The following is a 26,474-nucleotide window of genomic DNA, read 5'->3' as shown; positions in this document are numbered from 1 at the left end:
TATAAAGAATTTAAAGAAATATAAAGAAATACTTTCTTAAATGTGAGCTATAAACACATGCCACAGGGACACACACTTCTCACAAATACATCATTTATGCTCACTCATGCATACACACTCACTGGCCATCTTGAACCCCAAGAAGGCTCACCAAGAAACCTTCCTGAGCTGGTCCAGGAGCCATAGAAGGCTTTTAGGCAGAGATGTGACATGATCAAAACTGAATTTTTAGTAAAGTTGATCCAGAAGCACAGACGATGAACTCATAATGCACAGGACAGAGTGGAGATGAGGGAACATTGAAAGGACTTTCAACAATCAAGGAAGAAAGGAATTTAATTTTTTGTGCAATGTGAATGGAGAGAGTATTTAAGAGCTACTAAGGAAAAGTGAGATGAGAATAGTGCCATTCTCTACAATAGGATGCATAAAGCCGAAGGTTTAAGAATGGATGGGATGTGGTATCTTTTTAGTTTTGGGGCTTCAGATGTCTCTGGAACACCCAGGTCATATCCAATAGACTTTTGAATATGTGTGTGTGTGTGTGTGTGTGTGTGTGTGTGTGTATACATATATTCCCCGCCCCCCCACCCCCCAGCTCAACTATATGTGTTTTTCAGTTCATTTTTACAGCTCACAAGACATCTGGTCTGGAGACACGAGTTTGAGTGTTACCAGCTCACAAGTAGTAATTAAAACCATGAATGTGGATGAAATCACCTAGAGAAAGTGTGGGGCCAGAAATCTGTGGGTCCAGGAGAGAGTTCTGGGGAGTTCCAACTCCAAGCAGAAGCTTTGGATTTGTGAATCTTCTTCCAGGAATAGTGTGTGATGTGAAAGAGGGTGAGGAAAGGGCCCTGTAGATCACTAACATTTAGGGGAGAAGAAGGTGAACAGATGAGAAGAGAGGGGCAAAGGCGCAGAAGCCAGGAAAGGTTATCAAGCGGAAGGAAGTCGGTGCATCAAAGCTACTACGGTCAGTGGAGATAACGACAGGAGACTCCACTCCACCCGTAAGATGTGGCAACTAGGAGGCGTCCCTCGCAAGTAGAGTGAGTGAGGTCAGTGGGATGGTGACTGCGTGAGTCCCCGGCTGTTGAAAACACTGCAGTTTGAGCAGCTGACTGAAATTACAACCCCCACGGCTTTCACGCGCAGCACACCCTCGCGCATGCGCACTCATAGGCACCAGAGCGCTAATTACAGTGACTTGGCCTTTCGGGAGAGGATCGGCGCACGCGCCTCCCGAGCCCGCCTACTCCGCCGCCGGCCCCTCCCCAGGCCTGCAGAGGGCGCTGCGTCTCGGCGAGACGGAGCGTGGCGCCGCTCTACCCTGCGCCCGGGCTCGGTGGCGGGCGCCGCAGCTCACAGTGCCCACGCCTCCCCTCAGCGCAGGTGGGTCCGCCCGCGGGGGGGCGGGAGTGTCTGGGATCCGTGGGGTGGGCAGGTAGCGGTAGTCTCCAGGCGCGGAGTGGTCTCCATTCTTACGTGCCCCGGCTTGGGTCCGGCCCCGGAGAGGATCGGCTGTGGGCGAGGCGACACGGGTACGAGTCCCGGTCTAGGTGGGCGCCTTCTCTAGGACTAGCGCCGCTTGTCTCAAGACCCTTTCACGTCCCGGGGGTCTCCGCCAAGACTCCCGTGCGGCTTCCGGGGACGCGCTGGGGGCGGGGCTACTGGGGGCGGGGCTCCCGTGATTGACGCTTCTTTCCCCAGGTTTCTCGGTCTTCCACTGGACGCCCTCCCCTGTCCTGAGCCCTGAGCTGGCACCATGGTGAGACCTTTGAGTCAAGCCCCTCACCTCCGCATGCCCGTGGCCCCTCGTGGCTTTGCCTCCGTTGCCATCTATAAACCTGGGGCTCCGCAGTCGGGGGAGTTCGGTGGGTTTGCTCCTGCAAGGCAGCCTGCACCCTTCCAACTCCCCCATCCCTGTAGCACGGGCGCCTGAAGGTGAAGACATCGGAAGAGCAGGCGAAGGCCAAAAGGCTAGAGCGGGAGCAGAAACTGAAGCTATACCAGTCAGCCACCCAGACGGTCTTCCAGAAGGTGGGGCCCTCAGAGGTAGCCCATTCTCCAGGTGGTCCTCTTACTATATCACAGAGACCAAGAGCTGGGCCTTAGTGTCAGACTGCTTGGATCCATATTTGCATTCCATCGCTTAACAAGCTGTGTGACCCTGGGCAAGTTACTGAATCCCTTTAAGTTTCAGTTTGCTCTTCCATAAAATGGGCCTTACTGCATAAGGTTGTTGTGAACATTCAACCAGAGGATACCCGTAAACCCTGAAGCTCTCTGCATGGTACCTATTGTGTAGCGCGGGGTTTACAGAATTTTCAGTAGCTCTGCTTATCTTATTTAGCCTTGCAGTGGGAGACTGATAATGATATCTGACCCTGCTACCTATCTTCTAAGCGCCAGGCTGGTGAGCTGGATGAATCAGTGCTGGAACTGACAAGCCAGATTCTGGGAGCCAACCCCGACTTTGCCACCCTCTGGAACTGTCGTCGTGAGGTGCTTCAGCAGCTGGAGGCCCAAAAGTGCGTAGGAGTTCAGGGCCCCAGGAAGCTGGCCCTGGCCTTGTCCTGCCTGAGTCCAGGCGTAAAGGAAGAATGGGGCAGCCAGGGACATAGGTAGAGGGGAGCTGAGGGCTGGGTGTAGAAAGTGAAGGGCGAGCTGAGCTGAGGTTTCGTGTTGGAGGGCCCTGAGTCCCATTTCCCTCTGAGTGCAGGTCCCCTGAGGAGTTGGCAGCTCTGGTGAAGACAGAACTGGGCTTCCTGGAAAGCTGCCTGCGGGTGAACCCCAAGTCCTATGGTACCTGGCACCACCGCTGCTGGCTGCTCAGCCGCCTGCCAGAGCCCAACTGGGCCCGGGAACTGGAGTTATGTGCCCGCTTCCTCGAGGTCGATGAGCGGAACTGTACGTGCCTGCCTGCCGATTGTGCCCCACGCTCTGGGTCCCTGGGGCCTCAGTAAGGCCCAGGGTTGGGAGGGATGGCTAGGACAGGCCCACAGAGCTGATGGCAAAAGGGGTAAAGGAGCCAAACGCATCCCCCATAGAGCACACATATGTGTTTCTGAGGGCTTCCACGGGAACTCCAGGGGTTCTAGCTGTGTGGCTCCCCTTGCACTACTTCTGAGATGTGCTGTCTCTCCTCCCTTAGTTCACTGCTGGGACTACCGGCGCTTTGTGGCCACACAGGCAGCTGTGCCCCCTGCAGAGGAGCTAGCCTTCACCGACAGCCTCATCACCCGAAACTTCTCCAACTACTCCTCCTGGCATTACCGCTCCTGTCTCTTGCCCCAGCTGCACCCCCAGCCAGACTCTGGATCCCAGGGACGCCTCCCCGAGGATGTGCTCCTCAAAGGTCAGCAGGGTCAGAGGTGCTGGGCAAGACTCTGTGGTGTTGCCTTTCCAGCCCTGTTCCCGAACCCTGTTCCTGAACCTGCTCCTTGGGCTCATTGAGCCCTTACTTTGTGCCTGGCTTTGGGGGCACCTAAGAGTCAACCCCTGGCTACAGCGGACTCGAGTGTCCAGTGGGAAAGATGCAGCCATTGTGTAGGGCCAACAGATGAATGGAACCAAGAGGTGGCGGTACTCCAGGGCGAGGGTGGGATGCTGGGATGGCCAGGGGCCCCCTCAGGGTCCTGGCCATAGCCCATGCCTCCTTGGCCCCTTGCAGAACTGGAGCTGGTACAGAATGCCTTCTTCACTGACCCAAATGATCAGAGCGCCTGGTTCTATCACCGCTGGCTCCTGGGACGAGGTGAGCAGGGGGGAAAGAGGCTGGGCATTTTGGGCTTGGAAGGAATGGAAGAGGATTTAAGGAGACCTGAGGGTGTGTCTCCCCCCAGCTGACCCTCAGGATGCCCTGCGCTGCCTGCATGTGAGCCGAGATGAGGCCTGTCTGACTGTCTCCTTCTCTCGGCCCATCCTAGTGAGTCCTGCAGCTTTTGCCGGAGAGCATCATGGATGTGGGCCTGGTGCCATTGAGGCTGACGGGTCTGTCTTTGTCCCCTGGGCCAGGTGGGGTCTGGGACAGAGACCTTGCTGCTCATGGTGGACGAGTCACCCCTGGCTGTGGAGTGGAGGACCCCAGATGGCAGGACCCGGCCCAGCCACGTCTGGGTATCCCAGGACCAGTGGGACAGAGTAGGGGGCTGGGGCGGGGATGGAGTGGGACAGAGAAGTGGTGAGGCTCAAGCGTTTCCTTAACCCGGTGCTTCCAGCTCTGTGACTTGCCCGCTGCCTCCCTCAATGACCAGTTGCCCCAGCATACATTTCGTGTCATTTGGACAGCAGGCGATGCCCAAAAGGAGTGTGTGCTTTTAAAAGGTGACACAACCTCTACCTCTCCCCCTCGAGGCAGCACTTTCATCCCTCTCCTGCCCTCATGGTGGTCCCCTTCTACTACCCATTCTTGTTCGCAGGCCGCCAGGAGGGCTGGTGCCGGGACTCAGCCACTGATGAGCAGCTCTTCAGGTGATGGCAGGGAAGCACCTGGACCAGGAGAGGGGCTATGGACTCTGGGCACCTGGGGTGGGAGGCTGGGCTTGGGCAGATGGTCTCACACTAGATACTGGGGACAACTGGCGCCCCGAGTAGACGTCATCCCCTCCCCTGCCCTGTGCATCCTCAGGTGTGAGCTGTCGGTGGAGAAGTCCACGGTGCTCCAGTCTGAACTTGAGTCCTGTAAGGAGTTGCAGGAGCTGGAGCCGGAAAATAAATGTGAGGCCCCATTCCCTGACATCCTGCTCTTCTGAGGAGGCCCTTTTCCAGGAGGGCCTCTCGGGGAGAGCAGGAAGGGTCTCCAGATGGGAGTAGAGAAGGTTCTAGGAGAGACAGACCTTTTCCTCACCCTCTCCTTAGGGTGTCTGCTCACCATCATTTTGCTGATGCGGGCACTGGACCCCCTACTATATGAGAAGGAGACACTGCAGTATTTCCAGACCCTCAAGGCAAGTCAGGCCGTGGGAGCAGGGATCAGGGAGGCCCGGAGGGCAGCAGGAAGACAGCTGATGGGCCTTCCTTGCCATCCCCCTCCTTGCCAGGCTGTGGACCCGATGCGGGCCGCATACCTGGACGACCTGCGCAGCAAGTTCCTGGTGGAGAACAGCGTGCTCAAGATGGAGTACGCTGAGGTGCGCGTGCTGCACCTGGGTCATAAGGTATGGCTGCTTTGGGCGCCTCCCAGGGCCCACCCTTCCTTCCTCGTGACCTGGCCAGCTCCTGTGTCCACTCCATGCCCTTGAGCGGAGACGCTCTGGCCTCCCTGTGCCCCTGGCTTTGGCCTCAGCAGGTGTCTTTCCAGATGTTCTACCTAACCAAGGTTGACTCCATCTTCCTTCCAACCTAGTCTTCTTTCTGGCCTTGCTTTCTGTCACTTGCCCCCATCTTTCTGGTCACCCAGTCTCAGTCCTGAGTCACCAGGGCCACCTTGTGCCATCCCTTCCCCAGGGCCAGTCACATCTTCATTCCTCCCCACAGTGAGCCCTCACCCACACCCGCTCACTCCAATGCTTCTCTCCCTGGGACAGGCCCCTAAGCCTAAGGCCTGGGTCATTTCCAGAGAGGTCTGACAAACTTCCCAGACTCTGTTTTCTGTCTTTTGGTCCTTCCCAGTCAGTCTTCTCAACACAGCAGTTCCGTCACGTCACTGCCGCCCACCTCTGCTGCCACCACACTGATCCCCCAGACTCAGCAGGCCCACTCCTGCCAGTATCGGTGCTTTCCCCAGCGCACTCCTCCACCCCCCCCCGTGCCTGCCCCCCACTCCAAGCCGCCTACGCCCCTCCACCCACCCGCCTCCCAACCCCAGCACTCCCTGTCTATCCCTTGTCCTTGATGTGGACTGCTTGGTATTTTAAGGTAAGCTTGTCACATGTTCTGTTCCTGTCCTCGGCCAGGGTCCCCAAGGCCCTGTGTGGGGCACAGAGGGTAAGTGCCTCATGAGCCATGGCTACAGACCCTCCCCCAAGTCTCACTGGATATACCCCTCCTCAGGATCTGACGGTACTCTGCCATCTGGAGCAGCTGCTCTTGGTCACTCACCTGGACCTGTCACACAATCGTCTACGAGCCCTGCCCCCCGCCCTGGCTGCCCTGCGCTGCCTTGAGGTAAAGATTTGCTCCGTCACTGTCCCAGGTGGCCCTTTTCCCTTCCCCCTCAGAGGTCTGCGTACCCCACAAAGAGGTGTCCAGATCCTCCCAGCCCCTACTGATGATCCCTTGCCTTCTCTGCCTCTGTCACCTAGCCTGACCCTAGAAGCCTTCCCTGTACTGTAAGCTGATCACCCAACCTCCCTACTTGATTGCCCCAGTCCCATGCTGCCAGCTGCGCTGCCTCGACTTCTCTGCCCTCTCTGCTCCCCAGGTCCTGCAGGCCAATGATAATACTATAGAGTCCCTGGATGGTGTTGCCAACCTGCCCCGGCTGCGGGAGCTCTCCCTGTGTAACAACCGTATCCTTCCTCCTGGGTGCCTTTTGGGCAGCGGGTGGGGTGAGGTGCCACACTGGGAAGGGACACACAGCAAGTATGTGGGGAGTGGGGGGGGGGCAGTTGTGGCAGTGCGGGCTAAGGAGAGAGGTTAGCCTGAGGCCACACAGGCCTCATTGCCCTGCACTGGTGGTTTCGCGGGGCGGAAGTGACTCTCTCAAGCCATAGTTCAAAGACCACTAGCCTGCAGGTGTTCTTGGGTACCACCTGATATTTTAAAAACCTGAAACTTTTGTATTTAAAAAACCTAGAATTCTGGTTCTACTTAAAAATGGGAGATTAGGGACTCCTGGCTGGCTTAGCAGTAGAGTATATGACTCTTAATCTCAGGGTTGTGAGTTCAAGCCCCATGCTGGGTGTGGAGTCTACTTTAAAAAAAAAAAAAAAGGAAGTTAAAGCAGCCTTTGGCCTGCATTTCCACTCAGCCAGCCTTGGGCATTTTCTTTCTTTCTTTTTTTTTTTTTTTAATATTTTATTTATTTGACAGAAATCACAATTAGGCAGAGAGGCAGGAAGAGAGAGAGGAGGAAGCAGGCTCCCTGCAGAGCAGAGAGCCTGATGCGGGGCTCGATCCCAGGACCCTGAGATCATGACCTGAGCCGAAGGCAGAGGCTTTAACCCACTGAGCCACCCAGGTGCCCCGCCTTGGGCATTTTCGAGTGGAGATATGGGTACCCCTGGAACCAGAGCTAACTTTGTCCTTGGCTATAGTCTGCCAGTCCCAGCACCATATCCGACCCACCGCTTGGGTTCCTGCCTGGCCCTGGGGTCAGGGGTTTGCAGTCTGGAGCCTTACTCTGTCCAGGGCCGTGTGCCAGATGCCTAGCAGCCAGACTGCCAAGCAGCAGCCCCTGTTCTGGTGGGAAAACCGGGATGGTTATGCAGGATCACATGGGTCTGGGAGAACCGGCCACACTTTCCTTGACTCTCCTGCCCAAGGCCTCCAGCAGCCAACAGTGCTCCAGCCTCTTGTCTCCTGCCCCAAGCTGGTCCTCCTCCACCTGCAGGGCAACCCGCTATGCCAAGCAGTGGGTGCTTCTGAGCACCTGGCTGAGCTGTTGCCTTCAATTAACAGCATCCTCACCTAGAGATCCTTCCCCCCCTCACTTGCTCTTTAACTTATTGGGACTGAATAAACAATGGAGAGGCCCCCTCGGGCTGCTACGCTGTGCCACTACTGCTATTACTCCTGCCAGCTATTCTGGACAAGAAAGGGAGAGGGTGAGGCTGTGTCAGCTTTCCCTTGTGCTTTCATCTCAGTTCTGCTGCTTCTTAACTGTGGGGAACCGAAGTCTTTATACTGGGGCAAATCAGCAAAATCTGAGCTCACCTTCTGCTCTGGGCTGGGGCAGGGATCGGGTTTGGGTTCAGGTTCTGGTCGGGGCTGGGCTGTAGAGCAGCTCCAAGTCTCCAACTAGAAGGACTCATAAAAGTTTCTCCCATGACTCCTGCCCATTCCAGAGGCCCTCCATGCCCTGGCTCATTCACCACAGCCGAGAGGGCTGGTCCCATGAGGAATGAGGGTGTCTGTGCCACCCTCTGCAACAACAGCATCGGTCCTCATGAGGAGCATCCTGTAGTCGAAGAGCCCATGAATATGCTAGGGCTGGCCCTCCCAAGTGCTCAGGGATGAGAAGGTGGGGCCCACTGTACTGAGGAGGAAGCTGCTGGTAGGGTGCTCCCCTGTATGCTGGGCTCGTGCGGGAGCTGTCTCTGCACCTCCGTTGGGGATTCCTGACACGTGTTCTTGCTTCCGCATTGGGACCTAGTGATGGGCAGAGCCTGGCCTCAGCTCTCAAGGTACTGAGCTGAGTGTCAGCTCCCACAGAGCCCCCCCAGATACACCCTTTGTCCTAACTTTAAAGCCCTAGGTGCTTGGCCTTCCTGGAGGGAGGAGAGGGGAGTGGCTCAGGGGCTCAGGCACTGAGTCAAACCTGGCTAGGTGGGGAAGGAGAAACAAAAGGGAGAGAGTGTGACAAGGCATTTCCCTGGCTCCTTGGGAATCTCCTGGGGCCCACATGTGCTCACACATTTCCGGCTGCTCAGAGCCTTCCCCTCTGCCCAACAAGTTCTTAGTGGCAACCCTCAACAAAGCCCTTTGGCTGACCTGCTTGACACTTGCCTGAAATTTTGATTTTTACTTATGTGTCCCCTGAGAGTGTTGAAGGTATTTCCAGGTCTAGGGCTTGAGAACTGGGCAGGCAAAGGTCAAAGTGGGTGTGGAGGGCTCCCTGCCAGGTCTCAGAGTCTCAGTCCCTGCTCCCCGAGGCCCCTCCCTGCCTGATGCATCACCAAACTCGGCCCTTCCTCAAGTTTGCTTCCTTGTGTCATCTTGCCAACCCCATTTTCACTGTCTTCTTTCGGGGGACACATGGGCGGAGCTAAGACAACAGCAGGATGGAAGGAAGAGACCTCACGAAAAGGGCCCCAACGTTCCCGAACTTTCAGGAGAGCCTCCGCAAAGATGCCTGACCTCCACTTGGCCTTAGGGTTCTCTCAGTGGCATCCCCGGTGTTCCTCCAGTGCCAGGGTGGAGTTGGGAGACACACAGGGCAGGTGCCTGGAGCCGGTTGGTCAGGATTTCTGGGAAGAATTCCAGGCTGGAGAATCCTGGACTCCAGCTGACTGGCCACCCTTCTCGGTGAGAGAAGGGGTACTCTGCATTCTAGGGAGGGGGCCTCAATTCCCACTCGAGCAGCAGAGCAAGGATCTAAGCCTTCACCAAGCCCCCAGGCTGAGGGGAGAAAACAAGGAGTTAATCCTACCCTGACCATAACCCGTCATTCCCCTCCCCAACACAATCTCAGACTTGTAGGGACACAGGAAGCTGGGGGCAGTTCGTTCATGCTGGGGTTGTGAAGCAGCTGGAGGAAGAAGGAAGGACAGATGGGTGGGGGGATCAGAGGATCTGGTAGAGCCGGCAGGTCAGGGGTTGGCTGGTGGAGCCAGTCTGAGGGCCTGGTTGCTGATGTCACCAGTCTGCAGCTAAGGAGCCCGGGACCTCCCTGGGCAGGACCAGGACCAGGCCCATGGGCCAGTTTCACAGGGCTGAGCCTGGCCTGGGCCATACCAGATCAGAGCCTGGCAGCAGGGGGCCTGTAAGAGTGGAGCAGAGGCAGGCCACCTGAGCTTGGGAACAGAGGTCCCCTGCATAGGGGCCAGGGTGGAAGGGGCACCTTGCCCCATTGCCCTCGGGCTCTCACCCAGGAGAGGGTGCCGCTTCTGCCCCAGTCTGGCAGGAATTAGCCTGGGGTCGCGTCCCTCAGTGGGGCAGTCTCACCAAAGCCTTCCACTTTCACCTCAGCTTTGAGTTCTGGCAGACCCCGGCCCCACCCCGCATCATCTCATTGCCACAGTTCCTGGAAAGGGGAAAGGAGACAAGGGGATGAGGCCAGCTCTCATTTCCTGCCCCTACCTCTGGAGACAGCCCCTGGAGGCTGGGCCTCTGCAGGGTGTGTGTGGGGGGGAACGGAGCAATCAGGCTTCCCCTTCTCCACAGCTTGGCCCCGCCCTCCCCCCCTCATAAACCACATACCCGCCCGCCCCACACCTTGCACTCACCCCGTCCCAGCAGTTCCGACCTGTCCCAGCCCGGCCGCGGCACTCAGCGCTGCTGTCGCCAACACCGCAGCCAGGTGAGGCTCCATCGGGGACTGCGGTGCTGAGCCTGGGGTCCTGGATCAGGCCGGACCGGGGCACGGCCCAGCCAGAGCCTGCCAGCCCGGCTCAGGCTGCCCCGATTCAGAGGCTCTGCGCCCTGGGGACCGTGGGCTACCGCACCTGCAGTGCCCTGCCACCCCCACAGCTCTGTGCGGGTGTTTGACCCAACGTGGGGAATGCCAAGAACCCCAAGTCCTGCGGCTCACTGCCTGTCTTCTGCAGTGAGCCTCTGCTAAGGAATGGGGGTGGGGGTTCTCTGCTTAGAATGAGTCCTAGAGGCAGGTGGCTCATGGACCTCTAAACTGAGTAACTGGCAGGTGGAGGAGCGGGTCCCAGGGTTGGTCTGTGTACTGGGTCCTGAGGCTGTGACAAGTATCCACTCCTTTCTGGGATGAATTCTTGAGGGCAGGTTTCTTAACGTGGAGTCTGGTTTGGTGGGTGTCACAGGAGGTGAAAGGGAGAAGATTTCTCTGCAACGTGGGTATTTTCTTTAGGTGAATCTGAGCAGCCTTTGGGGAGGGTCCCTGGTTGGGTTTGGGGGAGTCGCTGGGGCAAGATCAGATCATCTCAGCTGGATGGGACTGAGCTCTCCAGACGGAGGACTTCTGTGTGTGTTGACTGGGGTATTCTAAGTACAGGAGGTCTGAGTGGGTGATCGGAGCCTCCGTGCCTCTTCCACACAGGCATGACAGATGGTCCTCGGTCAGATGTGGGCCGCTGGGGTGGGAACCCCTGGCAACCCCCAACCACACCTTCTCCGGAGCCAGAGCCAGAGCCAGACAGAATGTCTCGCCGAGGAGGCCGTTCCTTCTGGGCTCGCTGCTGTCCCTGCTGCTCCTGCCGAAATGGGACAGATGAGCCCTACGGAGGCCGAGGGTCTCGCTCTGGAAGTCGAAGACCTGACTCCCGGGGCTCAGGTTCCCGCCGACCTGGCTCCCGGACCGGCGATGTGAACGCCGCTGGAGATGGCACCATCCGAGGTGAGGCCCTCCTGTCCACTTTCTCTGTGAGCTGAGAAGCCTTAATGGGGGCCTGGGAGGCCTAGGATGGAGGCCTGGGCTTCCCACAGGGCTTCGCTGACCCAGAGCCGTGGCCTTGCAGAGGGCATGCTGGTGGTGACCGGTGTGGATCTGCTGAGTGCACGGTCAGACCAGAACCGCCGAGAGCACCACACAGACGAGTTTGAGTACGATGAGCTGATTATACGCCGTGGACAGCCTTTCCACGTGGTCCTCCACTTTTCTCGGCCCTATGAGTCCTCTGATCATGTCGCCCTGGAGCTGCTTATCGGTCAGTGGGGCCTGCAGCGGGAGGACAAAAGCCCTAGTGTTGGGGGTGCAGGGGTGCTAGCCAGCAGGGCCTCCCAGCTCTGGTATTAAGGTCGGAGGGACATCTTCAAGCTCCTCCCTCACCCCACTCCTCACCTCTGCCACGTAAGCCAGGGGCAAGCATGGGAGTATGTTTCAGGGAGGGTCCTGGTGTCCCATTTTCCTAAGCTCAGACTCTGAGCCTCCAGGGGCATCTGTCTCAAATACTTTCTCTTCAGGTGCTTCTTTCAACTTCTTCCTCATCGTGGCTGCCTCTGTGTGTCTTTCTTTCTGTGTCTTCTGTCCTTCCCCAGGGTGTGGCTGGCTCTCTCCCTCCTCTCTGTCCAGCTCTGTCTCTCTCTTTCTCCGTCCCCGTGGCCCAGGGCAGGTGCCTCCCTCACCGCGTTGCTTGGTGGCCGTTGACTGCCCAGGCTGGTGATTATGCTGCTGCCGGGGGCGGGCGACTCCTCATACCCTTTGATTAGAGCCCAGCCTTGCCCACCCCAGCCTCTAATTTCCCAAGTACCCCCACCACTGCCACCAGGGATGCTCCAGGCTCTGGAAGCTGCAGCCCCACAGAGTAGGCAGGGTTCCTTTAGAATCTGGGCTGCCCTTCCACAGGGGCTCAGGGCATCTGGACCCAGTCAGGGCAGCCCTGCTTCTCCAGCATAGCCACTGAGACAGGCCAGGTTGAGGGTGATGGTGGCCTGGTCTCTTCTACCCAGCTCTGAGTTCAGTGTCAGGGGAACAGGTTTGGGATGTTGGACTGGGGCTCTGCCCTGGCATGTGGGCCAGCATCGGGTGGGGACAGAGCTGCTCTCAGAGACTGTCACAGACCAAGGTGATGGCCCAACTCAGGGACACACACACGCATGCTGGCTCATACACATTCTGGGTGGGGCTGGGAGAAATCTAAGGCTCTATCTCCCCTCAGAGAAGCCTCATCAGCTAACTGCTGCTTCCTCTACTCCAGGAAACAACCCCGAGGTGGGGAAGGGCACGCACGTGATCATCCCGGTGGGCAAGGGGAGCAGTGGAGGCTGGAAAGCCCAGGTGACCAAGGCCAGTGGGCAGAATCTGAACCTCCGGGTCCACACCTCCCCCAACGCCATCATCGGCAAGTTTCAGTTCACCATCCGCACACGCTGCGAGGCTGGCGAGTTCCAGTTGCCCTTTGACCCCAGCAATGAGATCTATATCCTCTTCAATCCCTGGTGCCCAGGTGAGCCTGCTGGAATCAGGAGCAGGGCATGGACAGGGAGGAGGACCAGTCAGTTTCCCTTCTTAGAATCCTAGACAAGGTCCCTGGCACTAGGAGAAGCCAGCCTCCTGTTGTCCAGGTGAGGTGACCGAGGTCCAGCGTGGACAGGTGACAGCCCAAGGTCATGCAGCCTTGCCTCTGCTGGTGAACAGCTCTGGTTACAGCTGCCTTCCTCCCACCATCTCTGTCACGCTCCTTCTATCCTTCCTGGGAGAGAAGTGCTGTCAGGCTAGCAGTGTTCTCACTCCTCTGTGGACAGTAGTTCTGCAGAATGGGCCCAGGGGCAGGTGGGGCCCAGGGAGAGGGCCAGAGGGGACCAGGTATGTGTGTTTTGGGGACACAGAGGACATCGTGTACGTGGACCATGAGGATTGGCGACAAGAGTATGTGCTTAATGAGTCTGGGAGAATCTACTATGGAACTGAAGCCCAGATTGGTGAGCGGACCTGGAACTATGGACAGGTATGGCTGGCCATGGCCGCATGTGCCTGGGGGAGAAAGAGGCCAGTGGGGTGGGGTGAAGGAGTGGGTGACCTAGGCGTCACCTCTGCCCTCCCTCCCTCCAGTTTGATCATGGAGTGCTGGATGCCTGCCTGTACATCCTGGACCGGCGGGGAATGCCATATGGAGGCCGTGGGGACCCTGTCAGTGTCTCCCGGGTCATCTCTGCCATGGTGAGCACCCTCATGTCTCTGAGTGTTATTATGTGTCCGCTTCCTGCCCTCTCCGTCCAACGCTGCTGCCTTTTCTGATTTCTCCAGGAACTCGGCCCTATCCTGCCCTTGCAAAGGATATTGTGGGAGGGGTCTTACTACCTCTCTTTCCTTCTTGCCTGGCCCCACCCCACTCTTCCTGGCTTCAGTCCCAGCTCTTGTGGAATGTAGGGCCAAACCCAAAACTTGGCACACCCAGGATTCCCATTACAGTGTCAGATCTGGCAGCGGTTGTGGGGGGGACCTGTTGATTTTGGGAGGGGTGGGCAGGGCTCAGGCTGTTGGCTAGATCCCAAGGCATTTATGGGTAAGGGGTGGGGGCAGGGGCAGGGCTAGAGACTACATGGAAGGTCCCAGACATCTCCCTCCACGCACACCCACTCCATTCTGTCCTGGGCAGGTAAACTCCTTGGACGACAACGGGGTCCTGATTGGAAACTGGTCTGGTGATTACTCTCGAGGCACCAACCCTTCAGCCTGGGTGGGCAGCGTGGAGATCCTACTCAGCTACCTACGCACTGGCTATTCTGTCCCCTATGGCCAGTGCTGGGTCTTCGCTGGCGTGACCACCACAGGTAGTGGAGGGCCTGGGCCAGGAGCTGCCTGGGCCATATGTGAAAGAGGGAGGGAAACCAGAGCCCCACCCAGTGGTGGCTCTAGAGCAGGGACAAGTGGGGGGGATGGATGGTAGGCTGACCTTAATTATCATTAATTAGTGTTAACTACTTAGAGAGGCCTAGAGGAAAGGAGGGAGAAGAGCCAGGCAGGGACAAGTCAGGCAGGTAGCCTGGCTTCCCTTGACCCCCAACGCTCCCTGGCCCCAAGACCTCCAGACCCCTGACACCATTTGGCAACCCCAGTGACCCTTGTCACCCTGTTGTTCCTCACCTTGCCCACCACCCCCACCCTGTCTGGGCCCTGAACCCTAACCCTGGCTCCTCCACAGTGCTGCGTTGCCTGGGCCTGGCTACCCGCACTGTCACCAACTTCAACTCAGCACACGACACAGACACATCTCTCACCATGGACATCTACTTTGATGAGAACATGAAGCCCCTGGAGCACCTGAACCACGATTCTGTTTGGTGAGGCTGGGGCTGGGCCTGGGTTGCTTATTCCTGCCAAGGGATGGTGACCACGACCTGGACTTTGAGGAGACAGTGGGGAGGCCCTGAACAGGCTGCTTAGACCCAGCCCACCCTTCATGTCCATCCAGGAACTTCCACGTGTGGAACGACTGCTGGATGAAGAGGCCAGATTTGCCGTCGGGCTTTGATGGGTGGCAGGTGGTGGATGCTACGCCCCAGGAGACCAGCAGCGGTGAGGCGGGGCCCTGCTTGGCCCCTGTGTCCCACCTTGGCCCCATCCCCATCTCCCAGCCTGGGTGACAGACCCCGAGTGTCAGGGCCGGTCTGGGCCATGCCCTTAAAGGGCCAGGCCCTTTAACCCCCATGTTTTTTTAAATGGGCTTACCAACAGAATCGCCGCCTGGCCTTTAGTGAATCGTTGCCTTTCTGTGTAACCATCTGTTTGCTTAGATTTCCTTTGTTTATGATTTCTTATGATTTATATATTCAGATGGCTCACAAATCAAAAGACTCAAGAGAGTTCAGTAAGAGGTTTCCCTTGCAAATACACCCACTCTTCTCATTTGCTTTTTTACTCATACATCTCGGAGATAATTAATTGAAGGCCTCTTTTATTTAAATATATATATTTAAAGTTAAAAAGGTCATTATAATAAGTAGTACATGCCCGGAAGGTGGAGTGGGGGAGTCTAGAATTGAATAACACAAAATGTAAAAGTTCCCTAATTCTCTCTCGGGATGTTTTTGTTTTGTCTTCAGTAAATGTCTAGCTCCCAGCCCAAATCTGACCCATCAGACATCTCAGGGATAGATGGATACAAGAATCTATATTTTTGAAAGTTTGAAAGTTCCCCTGCTGATGCTGGAGATCAGCTGGGTTGGAGACCACCTCAAGCTCTTGTGGGACACATGGCAGTGGTAGCCCAGAGAGGTCAAGTGACTTTCTCTAGGGCACAGAGCAGTAGGTCAGCAGCAGAGCCTCTCCTATCCCTGACTCCTCCCTTCACACATTCTCACTTTCACCAAGTTCCCCTCTTGTCTGTTCTGTTGCACATTTTGAGGTGTATGTATGGTACAGAGTAAAACCAGAGTTCAGACAGGTTTGAAGAAGAAAATAGTCCTCATAACCCAAACCTCAGAGACCATCACTGATGTCCTCACCTACTGATTTCCTTTTCCCCAGCACACACATTTCTGCCAAAACTAGACCTGCTGTACACTGTGTTCTCAAACAGCCCTCCCTTCCTACCTTAACATTCCAGGGCTAGGCAGCCAGGCCTCCCGCATCTTGTTGCCTTCTTCCCCACATCTCCCTTCTTCACCCCATGTCAGATGGCATTTGCCTAGCCTACATTCCTTCTATCTGGCCAGATCCCTCCCTCTCAGTCATCTCTAAGAATGGTGCTCCCTGACTCCTGCAACCCAATGATGCCCACCAGGACAGCCTGGCCCAGGACCCTGGGAGAGCTGAGTTCCCGTCCCCACTCTGGGGAACATTGGGGTGCAGAGCCTGCAGGGGTTCCGAGACCAGACAGACCCAGGCTTGATTCTAGCTTGATCACTTCTCAGGTCACCTTGGGCAAGTTGCTTGCACCTTTGCACTTTGGTGTTTCTATAATATGGGGAATATATATATATATATGTACTAGATAGGGTTGTTGGGGGAATTCAATGAGGTCATCATACATTCGAGAGATTAGCAGCATGCCTGGAGCATAGCAGCTTTTCTGTCAATATCTGTTCCTTTCTTTCTCTGATCTGATTGTCTTGTCAGACCCTGATATCTGTTTGGCCTCCCTGGGCCTGTTTCCTCATCTGTTAAAGGAAACCATAGTGCTGGTGTTTTCTAAAATTCTTTTCCTTGTGTCTTTCTTTTCTTTTCTTTTTAAGATCTCATTTATTTGAGAGAGAGAAGAGAAAGCACAAGCCGGGGAGCAGCAGAGGGAGAGGGAGAAACAGACTCCATGCTGAGCAGGGAACCCGATGTGGGGCTCGATCCCAGGACCCTGGGGTCATGACCTGAGCTGAAGGCAGACACTTAACAGACTGAGCCACCCAGGCACCCCTCTAAGATTCTTCTGTTGGATGGCCCTCACTTCCTATTTTGTGTCCTCTGTGCCAAGCTTCTTCCTTGTCAGTCCATCTCCACCAGAAATCTCCCCTGAGCATGCTGAGAACAGACTCTATTTCCCACCAGCTCCCTTTCTACCTCCCCAAAGAGAGGACACACTGCAGGCTCCAGAGCTGAGGGTTTGTTCTGGATCTTCCTGGAAGGGTGGCTCTTTTCCCAGCCAGCAGGCAGAGCCACAATGGGCTCTGGGTTTGTCTTGATGCAGGATGGGGGTCCTAACCTCTGGGGTCACAGACAGCCACCATCCAGCTTCAGCCAGTGGAGGAAGGATGTGCCAAGGATTTGGTTGTCAGGGCAGGCTTGTCCCACATTTGGCCTCGCCCTGGTTGACTGAGGCCAAATGGAACCGAACTCTTCTTTGTGTTCCTTCCCTGGGTTTCACCAGGTGGCAGGTGACCCTGAGGCAGTGGGCAATGGGCCCGGTTGGGTGGGCCTCTCCTGAGGATCAGAGGGTTCCCTCAGCCTCCTTTGATCCCCCCCTTTTTGTTCTGCTCCCCTAGGCATCTTCTGCTGTGGGCCCTGCTCTGTGGAGTCCATCAAGAATGGCCTGGTCTACATGAAGTATGACACACCCTTCATTTTTGCCGAGGTGAGGGCTCTGCTCCAGGTCCTTCTGAGGCAGTCTGGTGGGACGAGAGCACTGGTATCGGGTCTGAGTTCTCTGGTCCTGACTTCACCGCTGACAGAGTAGCTGTGTGACCTTGGGTAAGTCATTCATTCTAGAGTCTAGGTTTCTTCCACTGTGAAAGGGTGATAATCATGGCTGCTGTGCTTCCTGTGCTCAGGATCAAAAGAAATAATGAGTATGAAACTGCTTTATAAGTCATAAAGCCAGTGGATGAGCGTAAGGGATTACTGTTATTAATGCCAAATGTACTACACGGAGCCTCCCAGCTTCTCGTCTCCGCCTTCGTCTGGCTCAGCTTGGAAAGTCTCCCAGTTCGACTGTGCAAGGAAGTTCCTGACCTTTGGATCTAGCCCTCCCTGCAGCTGGGGGTCAGGCCCACCCTCAGACCCTCAGGCTTGCTCCATCCTGGCTCATCGCCCCCCACCACTCCCTTCCTCTGACAGGTCAACAGTGACAAAGTTTACTGGCAGCGACAGGACGATGGCAGCTTCAAGATCGTGTATGTAGAGGAGAAGGCCATTGGCACACTCATCATCACAAAGGCCATTGGATCCAACATGCGGGACGATGTCACCCACATGTATAAACACCCAGAAGGTACCAGTCCTCCGGCCTGCTTGGCTCTGGCCCATCCCTGGGGTTCCCACTGAGCACCTGCCCACTCCAGCAGCAGCCACAACCTCACCCCAACCCTCGACCCCCACCCCCACCCAGGCTCAGAAGCAGAGCGGAGGGCAGTGGAGACAGCAGCCGCACATGGCAGCAAACCCAACGTGTACTCCAGCCGCGACTCGGCAGAGGATGTGGCCATGCAGGTGGAGGCCCAGGACGCAGTGATGGGGCAGGACCTGGCAGTCTCCGTGGTGCTGAGCAATCGCGGCGGCAGTCCCCGCACCGTGAAGCTGCACCTTTACCTCTCGGTCACCTTCTACACCGGGGTCACAGGGCCTGTGTTCAAGGAGAGCAAGAAGGAAGTGGTGCTGGCGCCAGGGGCCTGTAAGAGCCCCTTCCCCAGCCTTGCCCCATGGGCGGCCAGGAACCCTGGGGCTGTGGGCCCGGGAACCCCCCCGGAGGACGTGTCTGGGTAAGAAGGCCCCCGTGACACCTTGCGTCTTCTCCACAGCGGACCGTGTGTCCATGCCTGTGGCCTACAAGGAATACAGGCCCCACCTTGTAGACCAGGGCTCCATGCTGCTCAACGTCTCGGGCCACGTCAAGGAGAGTGGCCAGGTGCTGGCCAAGCAGCATACCTTCCGTCTGCGTACCCCAGACCTCTCCCTCACAGTGAGTGTGGCTTGCTGGGTGCCCTGGGTATGCGTGGGGGTGGGGTGCTGGGAGAAGGTGGAGGGGAAGGGGGCGAGGGCAAGAAGCTGGGAGAGGGCTGGCCTGGCGAGCAGTTCCAGGAGAAGGAGATTGGAGACTGGCTTTGGGTCTTTGGGCCTCCGTGTCCTCATCGGTAAAATCAGATCTCATATTCCTGATTGGAGTTTCTTCTCTGGCTTTTGCGGAGCCCTGTTTCTCCCCAGGGTGGAAGTGTGGGACTTGGGGAGATGTTGATGCAGAGTTTTCCTTCTGGTGGAGTGATGGTTCCACTGTATCTGGCCGGGCTCTCTGACATGGAGGGGGCTTCTTCTTCTCCTAGTTATTGGGGGCAGCTGTGGTTGGCCAGGAGTGCGAAGTACAGATTGTCTTCAGGAACCCCCTGCCTGTCACCCTCACCAACGTCGTCTTCCGGCTTGAGGGCTCTGGCCTACAGAGACCCAAGATCCTCAATGTGGGGTGAGTCTGGCCTCTCCCCAACCCTGCCCTTTTCTGCCATGGGTCCCACGCTGCTTCCTCTCTTGGTCAGGACAATAGTCAGCCAGAACCCAGTACAGCAGTCTGGAGCCAGCCAGCAATGTCTCCTGACTCAGTTCAGGGCCAGGAGCAGTTAAGAAGACCTGGCATGTGCCTAGTGCTAGGCTGGTCCTTCCCTGCGGTCTCCCTGGGGAGCCGGCACTTCCCTTAGGAGTCATTAGCAGCTCATCACTGCCACATGCCCAGCGCTCAGGAACCCACTGGGCACTTCAGGGTCGTTATCTCATTCGAAGACCACAAAAACCCTGTAAGGTACATTCGAGCTCATCATATGATTAAAAGCAAAGCCTTGGGATCCTGAAGACTTAGGTTCAAGTCCCAACTCCAACACTCACTGGCTCTGTGCCCTGGAGCAGGTGACTTATCTCCTTGAAGCCTATTTTCTCACCTGGAAAGTGGGCATGACAACACTCTGGGTTCCGAGGGAGGTTCAGAGAGCTAGGTGAGATAGGCACGTAAAGCATTTAGTTTGGCCTTGGCCCAGCGTGAGTCTCTGTTGGTTGTTCTTATTTTGATTATGGCCACTGTTGGCCCCGCTTTACCACAGGGAAGCTGGCTGCCATGCCATAAGGGGCAGATGGCACACCTGACAGGCAGGCTCACAACCCCCTTGCTGCCTTTGCATCATGAGGGCAGAGCAGCAGTTCCCAAGATGAGGGCCCTGTGCCTCAGGCCCCCCATCAGTCTCCCTGGGCCTCAGCCCTGGCCAGGCGAGCCTCTGTACCCAGTGTGGTGACAAAATGCTTGTGTCCCTGGGCCTGTGCTGTCATCTCTGACATAGATGTGCACACGTTGCGATATCCCTCCCCAGAATAGCGCAGAGGGAAAGCAGAGAAGGCCAGAGGCTGACCTTTAAGATCAGACTTCTGAGGACAGGGGCAGGTGTTTCCCTCTTTTGACAAAGAGTGCCTGAGGGAAAGGGGTGGCCCCTGTGGAGGAGTGGGATGAGGGAAGCAGGGGGTCCCTGCCTGCCCTGCCCACTCCTTCTCCTGACACACAGCAGGCTCTGCTCGGCGGTGGCCGCTCACTTTTGCCAACAGGCCAAAGCTGAATAGTTGCTATCCTGATCTTGGCCCCAGCCTTGACCCTTGGTGATGTGATATGCCACAGAAGAGTGCTTTCCCCCATTCACCCTACGTGGGTCCCTGTCACCTTAGAGAGTACAGCTTGGGACTCCCGGGTAGCTCACCGTGTAGACATCTCTCACCTACAGATGATGGAGAGTGGTTCCCAGAGCTGGACTCCCCTCAGCACCTCCACCAGACCTTAGATTCTTGCCCCCAAACTGGGAGTAAAGAGGGGACCCCTGTGCTGAGCATGGGGGGATCCATCTCCTCTCTTTAGCTGTGAGGCTTGTATGAGCCTCCCCCAACCCCTGCCTTTAAAGGCCCCAGTCCGTGCCCCACACCCCCAAACAAGAGGTTTGGATGATGGTTTCTCAAGGTAGGTTCTCCTTAGACATTCTTTGGCTCCTCGCTACTTCGAGCCCAGGCTGGGGTCTACAGAACAATTGAGAACTCTGAGGGGAAGTGCCTGGGCTGGTGGTTCAGATATATTAGATTCCAAGTTGGGTGTTACTCTGCTCTCATTGGCACATCAAAGGCTGTGGGATGGAAACCCCATTAAGCCTAAGGTGTGCCTCCCAGCGGGGCGACTGTCCACTTAGTAAACATTCCAGACTTACTCCTCCAGATGGCTGTTGTCAGGGCCAAACCAGTCACCAGGGGAGGCTGGAAGTCTGTTCCAAGCCCTTCTGGGGAATTTCCCCCACAGTCTGAATCATAGTCTCTAGAATGTCCTTAGGGTGGCCTTCTGGGACAGTTTTGACTTTGGGGAAACAGCCTGAGGCTATTTAGAGCTAAGATTAATTAATAAGGCAGATGATCAAGATGGGTGGGGATGCCCTCTTCCATCAGAAATGAAGCTTGGCTGTAAAGGAGGAATGGGATGCCGGGGCAGGGGCTGGGGGTTGGGGGGCGAGACAGAGAGAGACACTAGACTGGGTGCACTTGATGGACCTGTGGTTTTCAGTGGCTCAGACGAAAAGTCTGAGAGGAGTTTTTAGAAATGTTTCAAATCTTGGCAACAAGGTTGAACAAGTACGTAATTGCAGGACAGTGCTCATTTGGATGTCTCATTTCTGGTGTCCCTGTCAGAGAGTTGGTTTCATTACCTGCGCTCAGTTTCAGGCACATTCCAGCTGTAGCAGCTGATGTACCCCACTTAAACTCACAGATGTAGGTGTATCAGGGTCGCAGCTGATACCAAGGTCAGGGCTGGAAGAGATCTTGATGTTGCTGGCTGGAAGCTGGAAAGCGGCTTCCCCTAGGAAATATGTTACAAATAAAGCCTGTATTCTGAAATAGTACAGTTCAGTTCTAGTGTAAATTAAGTAGAGTGTTTTTTAAAAATTTGTATTTATTTGACAGAGAGAGAGCACAAGTAGGGGGAGCAGGAGAGGGAGAAGCAGGGTCCCTACTGGCTCGATCCCAGGACCCTGGGGTCATGACCTGAGCCATAGGCAGATGCTTAACTGACTGAGCTGCCCAGGCACACCTGGAATTTTATTTTATTTTTTATTTTTTTTTTTAAGATTTTATTTATTTATTTGACAGACAGAGATCCAAGTAGGCAGAAAGGCAGGCAGAGAGAGAGGGGGAAGCAGGCTCCCTGCTGAGCAGAAAGCCCGATGCGGGGCTCGATCCCAGGACCCTGGGATCATGACCTGAGCCGAAAGCAGAGGCTTGAACCCACTGAGCCACCCAGGTGCCCCTCTAATTATATATTTTGATAAGAAGTCTAGAAATTTGGTCTTTAACTTAACAGATGGACTGTACATACTACATGCCTGCCACTTCTTCCCTCCTTTGTGGAGCTTAGAGGCACCTACAAGACTATCTGATCCCACCCCCTTATTTTGCATTTCACTCCCATTTTGCAGACCAGAAAGTGAGAATCAGAGAAGTTTCATGACTTATCATAAACCACACAGCTAACAGCAGTAGCAGAAAGAGTACAAAGTGGTCCAGGGAAGCCCTTTGGAAGCAGGCTCCAAGCTAGATGTTTTGTCCCAAGGAGAGCGCATCTTTGAAGTTGTGGTACCAGCTCATTCCCTGGGAGGACTGAGGTGTCTGCCCAGAGTTGGGCCAGAGAAGAGATCCCCAGGGCAGGCTTAGTTTGACTAGGGGGCCAGAAGCAAGGGTTCAGGCAGAGGCAGGAAAGGACGGATGCTAAGAGGCATGTGCCAGCAGGATGGGGATGCAGTCATGTTCAGTGTGTAAAGCGCACACCTGGGCTGCTGGGGGAGCTCAGAGCAGGACAAGGCTTATTTCCCTGAGGGCAGGAGGTGCTCAAGGGAGCCTTCACTGAGAGTGTGGTATGAGCAGGGCCTGGAGCCAGCCCAGGAGCAGAGCGTGAAAACAGCATGAGTTCAGGGAGGGGAAGGAGCTGACTCTCAGGGCTGGTGGGCAGGAAGAATGGTGGAATGGTGGGGGATGATGAGGCCATGCAGGCAGGGCTGAGTCAGAGGGAGCCTGTGTGTCGGGTTAGGGAGCTTCAGTTTCATCCCGTAAGTGCTGAGGAAGCCCAACCCGCAAAGGGTTCAGCTCACCTCTGAGTTAACAGAGACCAGAGTGGAAAAGTAAGATAGGACCTAGGCAGCAAGAAGGCCAGTTAGAAGGCTGGTGAAATTGTGACTTCCAGAGGGATGGCCTGGGACTAAATAGCTAGATATCCATGAGGAAGGGAGAAAATGAAGACACTAGTAAGTGTGTGCATACCCACACGTGTATGTCTCTCTCTCTTTCTCACACACACACACATGCACACACACACACAAGTGTGTGTCACTTTAAAAGATACCAGTTGTCTGTTCTTGGGAAGAACTATCCTTTTTCTCTGAGATAGCGTCCGTCCAATGTTTTGAGATAATTTTCTTCCACTTCCTTTCTTGGCAAAACTGAAATTATTTGGCAGTACTGTACTAAGCCCCCAAATCTCATTTTTTTTTAGATTTTATTTATTTGAAAAAAATTTTTATTTATTTGAGAGAGAGTGTGTGCCCACACACACACACACACAAGCAGGGGGCGGGGCAGAAGAAGAGGGAGAAGCAGACTCCCTGCTGAGCAGGAGGGTGGGGAACTAGGCAAGATCTGCGGCTTGATCCCAGGACACCAGGAACATGACCTGAACCAAAGGCAGATGCTTAACTGACTGAGCCACCTGGGCACCCCCAAAGTCTGGGTTTAACTTTCTTCAGTCCTGGAAACCCCAGATGAGATAGGTATGGATGGTTATGGTTAGGGCCGGAGCACTGGTGGTGGAGAGGTAGGGGAGACAAGATAGCTATTTCTGTACAGGTCTTTGTGGGAGTGCAGAGGGAGGAGTCTTGGGAGGACCAGAAGATTCCCAGCTTAGGCAGCTGGGAGGCCACTGACTTGACTATGTAGAGGCAAAAGCCAGGAGGCCTTGGGGCTCAGGCTTTGTCCTGGCCATGGGTGTAGGGGTTCCAGCTGAGCCCAGAAATGCCTGAAGGGCTCTACTTCCTGCTCCTTCCTTCCTGGCTGCCACATCACCAATGACCCTGTCTCTGTCCACAGGGACATTGGGGGCAATGAGACAGTGACATTGCACCAGAAGTTCGTGCCTGTGCGACCAGGCCCCCGCCAGCTCATCGCCAGCTTGGACAGCCCACAGCTCTCCCAGGTGCACGGTGTCATCCAAGTGGACGTGGCTCCGGCCCCTAGGGGTGGGGGCGTCTTCGCAGATGCTGGAGGTGACAGTCACTCAGGGGAGACCATCCCTATGGCATCTCGGGGTGGGGCTTAGCCCCTGGCCAGGAGTGATGGGACTGGAGTCAGATGAGCAAGGACATTGCCTCAAGTCAGGGGCCTACTGCAGAGCTGCTCCCCAGAGGCCCAGGAGGGGAGGCTGGGGCATCTGGGGAGGAAGCCATTCTTTACTTGCACAGGGCAGCACAGATGCTAATAAACTATTTTTTAATGAACTGTTTTTAAGGAAAATGTTCTGTCCATTTGTGAATTCATGCCAGGCCAAGGAGTGTGGACTCACAGTCTGTCCCAGGGATGCATGGGGCATTTCTGGTGCTGTTGGGTCAGAGAAGGCTGGCCGGTGGGTCAGCAATGGGACCAGCTCAGCAACTCTTGAGATAGGGCTGCTTAGCACCAGGACAACCTTGAGTGTTTGACCCACCCCCCAACCCCAGGGTGCAGCTACTGACCAAAACCCTTTGGAAGCCCCCTGGAGTGGGGTTGGACCACCTCCCTTCCCTGGCACCTACAGTGGGAGAGAAGGATCTAAACTGCCTTTTGGAGAGACATGTTGGAGATACAAGTAGGCTGGCATTCTCTCTGAGCAGCAAAAACCACTTTCCAATATTTGTTTTCAAATGTCCTCATCTAAGAATTTTTACAAAAGAAATACATGTTCAATGTTGAGAATTGAAAGAATACAGAAGATTGTAAAGAAGGAGACAAGAAGCCTCAGCTACCACCAGGTACAGAAAATAGTTGTTAACATTGTGTTTTATATGCTGTTTCCCATCCCTCCCCGCCACGTAACTGGGATAAGCATTTTCCCCCAGCATTAAATATTTTCCCAAAACATCATGTTTACACTGGACAGTGGTCTTGGCTTCCAGGCCTTCCTCCTGGTCCTCCTGCGGCCCCAGCTGAGCCTTGGGGTGTTGAAGTGACTTAGGCCCCCACCCAGGTACCCCCCCCCAACCAGCTACACACTGCCTCGGTGAGCCCTACCAGTCTCCTGGTTGTAAAGACTGCTGGACTCCCACATTGTATCTGTTTTCCTTGAACTTCAGACTTGCTTATCTCTTGCTTTCTCAGCACATCTACTGGATATCTCATAGATGCCCCTTGTGGTATGTGTCCAAGATTGAACTCCAGACCTCCTGCAGCCTACATCCTGTGGCATCCCCTCTATCAGCAACTGGCAACTCCATCTTTCCAAGTTTCATGGGCCCCAAATCTTGGAGTCACTCTTGACTTTCCTTCTCTCACATCCCACATCCAGTGGACCAGTGGACCTTGATGGTCTATCTCCATACAGAGCTGTTCAGAATCTGACCGGTCCTCATCTCCTCTTCCCTTCCCAGGTGCTGCATGCAGCTGCCTTCAGCTCTCATCTGGGTTGTTCCCCAGCCTCCTGATCATTTCCTCCACTTCCGCTCTTGCCTTCTGGTCCTCTGTTCTGCACATAGCAGCTGGAATGGCAGGGCAAATCTAATCCAGTCAGTCCTCTGCCCAAAACCTTCTACAGGCCTGGCCCCTGCTTTTCCTTCTGGAGGAGCACTGCCCCCAACTTGCAAGGCCAGTCCTGCCCTGTTATCCAGGTCTCAGCTCACAGGCCACTTCGTCAGGGAGCTCTTCCCTGACCTTCCATCTGATTATTTTCCTGGCCCCTGGTTTCTTTATCATCCTATTTTGTTTCATGTCCTGCCTAGCATTCATTGTTGGACACTGGGGTGTTTTCCTGCTTATTAAATTGTCCCTTTTCTCTGAAATGTGAGTTCTGGAAGAACTGAGACATTCTGTGTCTCGGTTCCACAGCCCCAAGACCCAGAACAGGGCCTAGCACCAAGCAGTGCAAGAGGTGTTTGCTCCTTAAAATTTAAAGGCAGCAGCTTGCAAGATGTGACCTTTAATTGTTCCTTGAATTTATGGAGTAAACTCCAGTGGCTTCCCAATGTTTTTATTTATTTTATTTTAAAAGTTTTCCCATTTTTTAAAAAAGATTTTATTTATTTGACAGAGAGATCACAGGCAGAGAGGCAGGCAGAGAAGAGGGGGAAGCAGGCTCCCCACTGATCAGAGAGCCCTATGCAGGACTCAATCCCAGGACCCTGAGATCATGACCTGAGCCGAAGGCAGAGGCTTAACCCACTGAGCCACTCAGGCACCCCAAGTTTTCCCATTTTTAATAACAAATGAACAAATTCAGTCCCATAGGATGACCTGATTTTTTAAATTAATCCCTTCTTCCTGGAAGTTTAAGTCTTTGCAATGTTCTGCTATTACATGCATAAATATTCTTATTCAAACACATATATCTTTGTGCTTATTTTTTAATTTCCCTTAAAAAAAAAAAACCCTAGAGTGAGAATTTTTGGGTAAAGGGTTAGAGCATATTTAAGGTGGTGGATACATTTTTTTAATAGTTTCCAGAAAGCTGGAGCAGCAACACAACAGTATCTTTTTTTTAATTGAACACTGGGGAGAAAATGTGAGAGCTTAAGATTTCTAATAACTTTGTAACTTGCTTCACATTTATTCATTTTACCCTGGTTCCCTGTGTTTATTA

The 26,474-nt window shown here is 55.0% G+C and overlaps 2 protein-coding genes across 7 annotated transcripts; both read left to right on the top strand.

Moving 5' to 3' along the window:
• The first annotated feature begins 1,253 nt into the window (after positions 1 to 1,253).
• On the top strand, positions 1,254 to 7,655 carry RABGGTA (Rab geranylgeranyltransferase subunit alpha). 5 transcript variants are annotated; one of them, XM_004755217.3, is made up of 17 exons: positions 1,255 to 1,395; positions 1,714 to 1,771; positions 1,933 to 2,043; positions 2,410 to 2,534; positions 2,726 to 2,913; positions 3,158 to 3,361; positions 3,677 to 3,760; positions 3,849 to 3,931; positions 4,021 to 4,122; positions 4,224 to 4,329; positions 4,425 to 4,476; positions 4,634 to 4,722; positions 4,864 to 4,952; positions 5,046 to 5,162; positions 5,998 to 6,111; positions 6,368 to 6,455; positions 7,431 to 7,655. In XM_004755217.3, the coding sequence occupies exons 2-17, from the start codon at positions 1,769 to 1,771 to the stop codon at positions 7,577 to 7,579; spliced, it is 1,704 nt and encodes a 567-aa protein (XP_004755274.1). In that variant the 5' UTR covers positions 1,255 to 1,395; positions 1,714 to 1,768; the 3' UTR covers positions 7,580 to 7,655. The 5 variants fall into 5 exon arrangements, with proteins under 5 accessions (XP_004755277.1, XP_004755274.1, XP_012913063.1 ...); XM_004755218.3 differs by lacking the exon at positions 1,255 to 1,395 and adding an exon at positions 1,402 to 1,544; XM_013057609.2 differs by lacking the exon at positions 1,933 to 2,043.
• On the top strand, positions 7,604 to 24,160 carry TGM1 (transglutaminase 1). Of its 2 annotated transcripts, none has more exons than XM_004755215.3 (15): positions 7,604 to 7,712; positions 10,835 to 11,131; positions 11,253 to 11,441; positions 12,432 to 12,680; positions 13,063 to 13,181; positions 13,286 to 13,393; positions 13,833 to 14,007; positions 14,379 to 14,517; positions 14,649 to 14,752; positions 17,152 to 17,240; positions 17,723 to 17,876; positions 17,994 to 18,275; positions 18,403 to 18,563; positions 18,922 to 19,058; positions 23,738 to 24,160. In XM_004755215.3, the coding sequence occupies exons 1-15, from the start codon at positions 7,631 to 7,633 to the stop codon at positions 23,964 to 23,966; spliced, it is 2,514 nt and encodes an 837-aa protein (XP_004755272.1). In that variant the 5' UTR covers positions 7,604 to 7,630; the 3' UTR covers positions 23,967 to 24,160. The 2 variants fall into 2 exon arrangements, with proteins under 2 accessions (XP_004755272.1, XP_004755273.1); XM_004755216.3 differs by lacking the exon at positions 7,604 to 7,712 and adding an exon at positions 7,792 to 10,126.
• Positions 24,161 to 26,474: the final 2,314 nt, after the last annotated feature.

The sequence above is a fragment of the Mustela putorius genome, unplaced genomic scaffold (assembly GCF_011764305.1).
Source record: "Mustela putorius furo isolate JIRA1106 unplaced genomic scaffold, ASM1176430v1.1 tig00003898_pilon_pilon_pilon, whole genome shotgun sequence".
NCBI classification, from domain to species: Eukaryota; Metazoa; Chordata; class Mammalia; order Carnivora; family Mustelidae; genus Mustela; species Mustela putorius.
This window is presented reverse-complemented; position numbering and strand designations above follow the sequence as displayed.

Excerpts from the sequence above, each read along its gene's own strand:
- TGM1 (XM_004755215.3), top strand. The coding sequence starts at position 7,631 with ATGGAGAGGCCCCCTCGGGCTGCTACGCTGTGCCACTACTGCTATTAC. Across the intron at positions 14,008-14,378 it reads CGCTGGCGTGACCACCACAG|TGCTGCGTTGCCTGGGCCTG; the intron begins GTAGTGGAGGGC and ends GCTCCTCCACAG. Across the intron at positions 17,877-17,993 it reads CATGTATAAACACCCAGAAG|GCTCAGAAGCAGAGCGGAGG; the intron begins GTACCAGTCCTC and ends ACCCCCACCCAG.
- RABGGTA (XM_004755217.3), top strand. Across the intron at positions 4,477-4,633 it reads ACTGATGAGCAGCTCTTCAG|GTGTGAGCTGTCGGTGGAGA; the intron begins GTGATGGCAGGG and ends GTGCATCCTCAG. Across the intron at positions 6,456-7,430 it reads GCTCTCCCTGTGTAACAACC|GCCTCCAGCAGCCAACAGTG; the intron begins GTATCCTTCCTC and ends CTCCTGCCCAAG.